The sequence below is a fragment of the Portunus trituberculatus genome, chromosome 10, assembly GCF_017591435.1.
Source record: "Portunus trituberculatus isolate SZX2019 chromosome 10, ASM1759143v1, whole genome shotgun sequence".
Taxonomy (NCBI): Eukaryota; Metazoa; Arthropoda; class Malacostraca; order Decapoda; family Portunidae; genus Portunus; species Portunus trituberculatus.
This window is the reverse complement of record NC_059264.1, coordinates 5,221,583-5,229,082: the sequence shown is the minus strand read 5'-3', so window position 1 is coordinate 5,229,082 and position 7,500 is coordinate 5,221,583. Positions and strand designations below refer to the sequence as shown.

The window sequence follows — 7,500 nt, the reverse complement described above, 5'->3', positions numbered from 1 at the left end:
AACAAGGCAAGGCAGCTTTGCTCCGGAGTGTTTAGTATATTGATTATAAAAGCAAAACATCATAACTTCTTGTTGCAGATCACAATGTATAGTGTACATCACATACCAAACAGAATACCTTGTTTTCTTGTATATATTTGTGTATCAATGGCTCTGTCTGTCTGTCTGTCTGTCTGTCTATCTGTCTGTCCGGCTGTCTGCCTATTATTAGAATACCTTCCTTCCTCTTGATTTACCGGTGTGTTTCTCTGTATGCCCGTCTGTCTGTGTGTATGTATATAAGGGCGCCTTCCTTTCCATCAATTCACCGGTGTGTCTGTCAGTCTTTTTCATTATGTAAGAGGGGAAAACTGGTCAAGGGCAACAAAAAATTAAAAAAGGCCCACTCAGTCGCTAGTCCCTTACAAATCGAAAAGTGTTAGCTAAGACAGAGGTAAATGTCTTGAGACCTCCCTCTTAAATTAAACCAACTCGTAGGAAGATGGAAATACAGATGCAGGGAGGGAGTTCCATAGTTTACCAGAGAAAAGTATGAATGACTGAGAGTACTGGTTAAGTCTTGTATTAGAGAGTTGGACAGAATACGGATGAGAGGAAAAAGAAAGCCTTGTGCAGCGAGGCCGCAGAATAAGGGAAGGCATGCAGTTAGCAAGATCAAAAGAGCAGTTAGCATGAAAATAGCGATAAAAGATAGCAAGAGATGAAACACTGTGGCGGTGAGAAAGAGGCTGAAGACAGTCAGTCAGAGGAGGGGAGGGGATGAGACGAAAAGCTTTTGATTCCACTCCATCTAATAAAGCTGTGTGACTGGAAGCCCCCACCAAAAAAAAAAAAAATAAATAAAAAAAAAACATGCGAAGAGTACTCCATACAAGGCCCTTGTACAGAGTTAGCAGTTAGAGGGGCGAGAAAAACTGGCGGAGACGCCTCAGAACGCCTATAACTTCATAGAAGCTGTTTTAGCAAGAGATGAGCTGTGAAGTTCCCAGTTATGAGCAAAGGACAGACCGAGGATATTCAGTGTGGAAGAGGGAGACAGTTGAGTGTCACTGAAGAAGAGGGGATAGTTGTCTGGAAGGTTGTGTCGAGTTGATAGATGGAGGAATTGAGTTTTTGAGGCATTGAACACTACTAAGTTTTCTCTGCCCCAATCAGAAATCTTAGAGAGATCAGAAGTCAGGCGTTCTGTGGCGTCTCTGCGTGATCTGTTGACCTCCTGAAGGGTTGGTCGTCTCTGAAAGGACGTGGAAAGATGTAGGGTGGTATCATCAGCGTAGGAGTGGTCTGGAAGGTTGTGTCGAGTTGATAGATGGATTAGGTCTATTGGGATACCTTGCTTTCTACTCATCTACCTGTCTGTCTGTCCGTGCGTCTGTAAATAACCATACATAATTCACTCACATGCTCATAAGTCTCCCTCCCCCATCTTCCCATCAGCCCGGCAGGTGGCGGTACACACTGACCAACCACCAAGCGCTCAGCAAGGAGAAGGTGCAGGTGCTGGTGACCTCCCGCCCCGCCCCCCGCACCCCCACCCCTCCAGTCAGGTCAGTGCCAACTCAGTGCCACCTGTTACCTGGGCAAGCAAGGGTGTCATGTTGCTATTATTATTATTATTATTATTATTATTATTATTATTATTATTATTATTGATGATGATGAGAGAAGTGGTGTTTTCAATGCAGAGTTTAAATTTTCTTCGGGATTTCATTTTACTTTGTTATTTTTATCTATCTTCTTCCTGTCTCCTCCTCTCTCCTCCTCCTTCTTCTTCTAAATAGAGTTAATATAGTCAACATATAAAATAATAAATTCCTGTTTTTCCGCATGCTATTACTCCTCCTCCTTCTCCTCTTTCTTTTAACCACATACAACTCAAACAAAACCAACAACACAAATCCACACTCGACCACATCACACACACACACAAAATATCACAAATAAATAAACACAAACAAAAAAACAAAGTACCCATAAAAAGCACCATTTTCTATAATATCATAAAAAACAATAATTTTAATGACTAACTATACTAAAACAGCAATCATGACTATTTACCTTACTTTTGACCATCCCAGGGTGGAGCACGGGGTGACAGCAACCAGTGTGACGTTCCCTGACCCTGTGGTGGTGTGGGCGCGGGTCACACAGGGGAGGGCAGCCGTTCTGGAGGCCAATGTCATTGCCTTAGTCTCCCTGCCGAGTGACAAAGGACCTGTTAGCTTACCCCTGCTGGACAACGGCATGGGTGAGAGAGAGAGAGAGAGAGAGAGAGAGAGAGAGAGAGAGAGAGAGAGACACACACATATACACACACACAGATCTCCCCCTCAATTCCTCAATAAAACACACACACACACACACACACACACACACACACACACACACACACACACACACACACACACACACACACACACACACACACACACACACACACACACACACAAATAAATAAATAAATAAATAAATGAAAAAAATAAAAAAATGCAAAAAACAAAAGAAAATAAACAAAACAAAACAAAAACAACACACATTACAATACAGTGCCAACAGAATGCCACGAGTAGGCCTAACAACCCCTCCCCCCCCTGTGGCTGCCTTCACCCCTCCTCTTCCTCCTCCCCCAGGCGCAGACCACCAGGCAGGGGACGGAGTATATGCTGGGTACTTCACACAGTTTGCAGGGGACGGCCGGTATGGACTGAGTGTTTACGTGTCCGCCACCAACACCACCACCAGGACACATGGTGAGGGGGGGAGAGGGAGAGGGAGGGGGAGAGTGGTAGGGAGGAAGGGAAAGAGGGAGGGGGAAGAAGGAGAGGGAGGGAAAGAGTAAATTTAAAGGAAAAGAAAAATTATAGTTAAGTGGAAAAGAGAGAGAGAGAGAGAGAGAGAGAGAGAGAGAGAGAGAGAGAGAGAGAGAGAGAGAGAGAGAGAGAGAGAGTGTTTGTGTAATTTTCTTTGTATTTCATTGTGGTTCTCTTGTGTTTTTTTTCATTATATATATTTTTGTGTATAATAATAATAATAATAATAATAATAATAATAATAATAATAATAATAATAATAATAACAATAATTTCAACAGACTACCAGACGTCCCTCTCTTCTTCCTCCTCCTCCACCTCCTCCACCACACCTCCTCCTCCTCCTCCTCCTCCTCCTCCTCCTCCTCCAGTGGGACATCAGCAGTGAGACGCCTTCCCCCTCTGATCGGCCCCCTCCCCCCCGCCGAGTTCAGCTTCCCCCCCACTGACCTAAAGCCCCCCACTGAGGTCAAGCCGCCCCCGCCCCCCCCGCCGGAGAAGGTCACCAGGATAGAACAATTTGCAAGGTTCAGCTCAGGCGGTGTCTTCAAGGTGAGAGGGAGGGGGGGGGAAGGAGGAGGGAGGGCGAGGAGATGGGAGGGGATGGGAGTGTAGGAGAGGCGAGGGGAGAAGGGAGGGATGGGAGTGAGAGAGAGAGAGAGAGAGAGAGAGAGAGAGAGAGAGAGAGAGAGAGAGAGAGAGAGAGAGAGAGAGAGAGAGAGAGAGAGAGTGGCGATCTTCAAACACAACAGCAACCAGAAAAAAAAAAAATAAAAAGATCTTAAAACAACAACAACAACAACAACAACAACAACAAAACCAAACTTAACCTAACCTAACCTAACCTAACTTCTTCCTTCCCCGTCTCCCCCCCCCTACAAAAACCAGGTCACCAACTACATGCCTGGTGACCTGCAGCCGCCAGGACGCATCTCTGACCTCACCGTGACCCGGGTTGACCTGCTACAAGTGAGCGTGACCTTGGAGTGGACCAGCCCGGGGGATGACCACTACACAGGCACTGGTGGGTGGTGGTGGTGGTGGTGGTGGTGGTGGTGGTAGTGGTGGTAGTAGTAGTAGCAGTAGTGGTGGTGGTGGTGGTGGTGGTGGTAGTAGTAGTAGTAGTAGTAGTAGTAGTAGTAGTAGTAGTAGTAGTAGAATTAGTCGTGGTGGTGGTGGTGGTGGTGGTGGTTATTGTTTTTTCTCTTCTTTTTTTCTTATTATTTTCATTTCTATTTATTTTTTTATTGATATTTATCGTTGTTTTTCTTTTACTTTCTTTTCTTTCTTTTCTCTTTTACCCATTATCCATTCTTTCTGTTATCCACTGTTATCCATTCTTTATTATTCCTTCTTTCTGTTATCCATTCTTTCAGTTACCCATTCTTTGTTACCCTTGACCAACTAGTTTTTCGCTCTAAGATAAAATAAATCTTCGTTATTTTGCTTATCTTATCTTATCTATGTCTTTAACCCCTTCAGTACTAAGACACGTTTCCATATTCATTCTGCTTACTATCTGGTGATTCTATACAGCTTCTAAAACTTATGTGGGGGATTAAAATAGTGAAGACTGTGGCCATTAACCTTCTGACGTCCATAAACCCTTCCTAATGTCAACCAAATCGCCTACTCACACCCACAACTCAAGGTAAACAATGCGCCCCAGAACTTATAAAAAAAAAACTGTGGGGATTAAAATAGTGAAGACTGTGACCAATAACCTTCTGACGTCCATAAACCCTTCCTAATATCAACCAAATCGCCAACTCACACCCACAACTCAAGGTAAAAAAATGCGCCCCAGAACTTATAAAAAAAACTTATGTGGGGATTAAAATAGTGAAGACTGTGACCAATAACCTTCTAACGTCCATAGACCCTTCCTAATATCAACCAAATCGCCTACTCACACCCACAACTCAAGATAAAAAATGCGCCCCAGAACTTATAAAAAAAACTTATGTGGGGATTAAAATAGTGAAGACTGTGACCAATAACCTTCTAACGTCCATAGACCCTTCCTAATGTCAACCAAATCGCCTACTCACACCCACAACTCAAGGTAAAACAATGCGTCCCAGAACTTATAAAAAAAACTTATGTGGGGATTAAAATAGTGAAGACTGTGACCAATAACCTTCTGACGTCCATAGACCCTTCCTAATATCAACCAAATCGCCTACTCACACCCACAACTCAAGGTAAAAAATGCGCTCCAGAACTAATAAAAAAAACTTATGTGGGGATTAAAATAGTGAAGACTGTGACCATTAACCTTCTGACGTCCATAGACCCTTCCTAATATCAACCAAATCGCCTACTCACACCCACAACTCAAGGTAAACAATGCGCCCCAGTACTAAATAGGTTAACTCTCCCTACACCTCGCAGCCTCGTACCTGGAGCTGACTTACCAAATGACACGTCCCGATCTGCCTTCTCCTAAGCACAAACTCAACGCTACTGATCTTACCGCTGGGCACCTCAACCCCCTTCCTGCCGGGCTGCCCCATACTGTCACACTCAAGGTAAGGGAGACGAGGGTGGTGATTGTGGTGATCGGGAGGAGGATGGGGGAGGGAAGTGGGGAAGGGTATGGAGAAGTGGGGATGGGAAAGAGGAGGGATATAAGGAGGAGAAGTGGGGAGATGGAATGGGGAGATGGGAAATAGGTGTTGAAAGTAATGGGGGGATAATTGTGAGGAAATGGAGGAAATGGGTAGAAAATGAGGAAAATATGAGGGAAAATGGAGGAAAATGGGGATATTAATGAAAGAGAGAGAGAGAGAGAGAGAGAGAGAGAGAGAGAGAGAGAGAACAAGAGAAACAAATAAACAAATAATAATAAACAGATCAAGATAAACAAACAGACATACAAACAGACACACAAACAGACACACAAAACCATTACCATTATCTATCAAACCTTCATTATCACTCCTATTTCCTTCTTTCCCTTACTTTATCACATTATTCTATTTACTTTCATTTCACACCATCTTGATTTCCCTTCCTTTTCTCCCTCTCCTTCTCTTTTTTTACACCTTTACCGCCACCACTACCTCTCCTCCTCCTCCTCCTCCTCCTCCTCCTCCTCCAGATCCCCGGCAGCGTGCAGGAGGTGGAAGGACGCCCGTACAAGTTTTGGGTGCGAGCAAGAGACGAGATGAAGAACTGGGCTAAAGATTCCAACACTGCCACGGCCATCTTCCCCTCCCACGCTGCTGTCATGGAGGTCAAGGTGAGAGAGAGAGAGAGAGAGAGAGAGAGAGAGAGAGAGAGAGAGAGAGAGAGAGAGAGAGAGAGAGAGAGAGAGAGAGAGAGAGAGAGAGAGAGAGAGAGAGAGGATGTGGTGGGAGTGGTGGTGGTGGTGATTGTGGTTTTAATGTTTTGTTTCTTTTTCCTTTTCTTTTTCTCTTCTTCTTTGTCCTTTTTCTACATCTGTTCTTTATTTTTCCAGTTTTTTTCTCTCTTTCTGTTTTGCTTTTCTTTTTTTCTTTTTCTTGTTTTTTTGTGATTTGAGTTTTATTTTCCTGTTTTTTTCGTCTTTTTTTTATTTTATCTATCTATTATTCTTTATTTTATTTTCTATTGTTTTGTTTTCGTTTCTCTTTTCTTTTCTTTTCCTCTTTTCTTTCTTTTTCTGTTTTCTCTGGTACTTTTTCTTTTTTTCCATTTTTGTTTTCTTTTTCTTTTTTTATTTTCTTTCCAACCTTTTATCTTCCTCCTCCTTTCAATTTCTTTTCTCTCTCTCACTCAGTTCTATCTCCTTTTCTTCCTTTCTCTAATATCTCTCTATCTCTTCATCTTTTCCCTTCACCAATACGTCCATCTCTCTCTCTCTAACCTCTCTTAACTCAACTCTCCCTAAAATATTTCTCTATCTCTCTTTATCTCTCTTCTTTCTATCTCTTCTCTTCCCTAATATTTCCATCTCCCTCTCCTTTCACCTCTCATAACTTCCCTCTCCCCTTATCACCTTCCTCCTAAACCTCTCCCAAACCCTCAGATTCACTCCCTTCCCTCACACAAACCCCTCACCAACTCAGCCCTCCCTCCCCTCACTCCCCTCACCAGTCCTTCAACTCACCACCCCATCTCCCTTCCCCAGAAACAAGAAATCACCAAATCCGTGACAGGTTTGGTGGTGCTAGTGTGTCTGGTGCTGGTGATCCTGTTCCTTGCCTCCTTCACCGCCTACATCAAGTATCTACACGCCCGCAGAAGGCGCCAAAGGGAGCAGCCGCTGGTGGAGGGGGGGACACTGGGCAGGGAAGGAGTTAGACTAGGGAGTAGTAGATATAATAAGCACAGTTGGGAAGGTGGGAGATGAGGAGGAGGAGGAGGAGGAGGAGGAGGAGGAGGAGGAGGAGGAGTAGTCATTAGGTAAAAAGTATGGAAGAACTGATGAAAGGAGAAGAAGAAGAAGAAGAAGAAGAAGAAGAAGAAGAGGATGAGGAAAAAATGTGATTGATAAGGAAGAGAAGGAGGAATGAATGGAGATAAGGAGAGAAGATAAAAAGAGAGGATGTAAGGAAAGAAGAGAGGTAAAGAATGGAATGACTAAAAGATGGAGGAATGAATGAAGGGGGACAGGAAGGAGGGAAGAAGGAATGAGAGGAGGGAAAGAAGGAAGAGAGAGAAAAAAAAAAGGATAAGAGGATGGTATGGAAAGAGATAAAGAGAA

At 43.7% G+C, this 7,500-nt stretch overlaps 2 protein-coding genes across 2 annotated transcripts in view; one reads left to right on the top strand and one right to left on the bottom strand.

The window, feature by feature from the left end:
- The window catches only part of LOC123501820, a 112,378-nt gene extending 110,190 nt beyond the window's left edge, over positions 1-2,188 (bottom strand). The window contains exon 1 of the mRNA XM_045250849.1: positions 2,059-2,188. The gene's annotated coding sequence lies outside the window, so the exon portion shown is untranslated. The remainder of the gene's footprint in view (positions 1-2,058) is intronic.
- The window catches only part of LOC123501851 (calcium-activated chloride channel regulator 1-like), a 25,050-nt gene extending 17,703 nt beyond the window's left edge, over positions 1-7,347 (top strand). Inside the window, 9 exon segments of the mRNA XM_045250888.1 lie at positions 1,438-1,547; positions 2,079-2,248; positions 2,631-2,750; positions 3,092-3,202; positions 3,205-3,362; positions 3,699-3,834; positions 5,205-5,341; positions 5,914-6,054; positions 6,925-7,347. Of these exon segments, the coding sequence (XP_045106823.1) occupies positions 1,438-1,547; positions 2,079-2,248; positions 2,631-2,750; positions 3,092-3,202; positions 3,205-3,362; positions 3,699-3,834; positions 5,205-5,341; positions 5,914-6,054; positions 6,925-7,146 (1,305 nt within the window). The 3' untranslated portion in view covers positions 7,147-7,347.
- Positions 7,348-7,500: the final 153 nt, after the last annotated feature.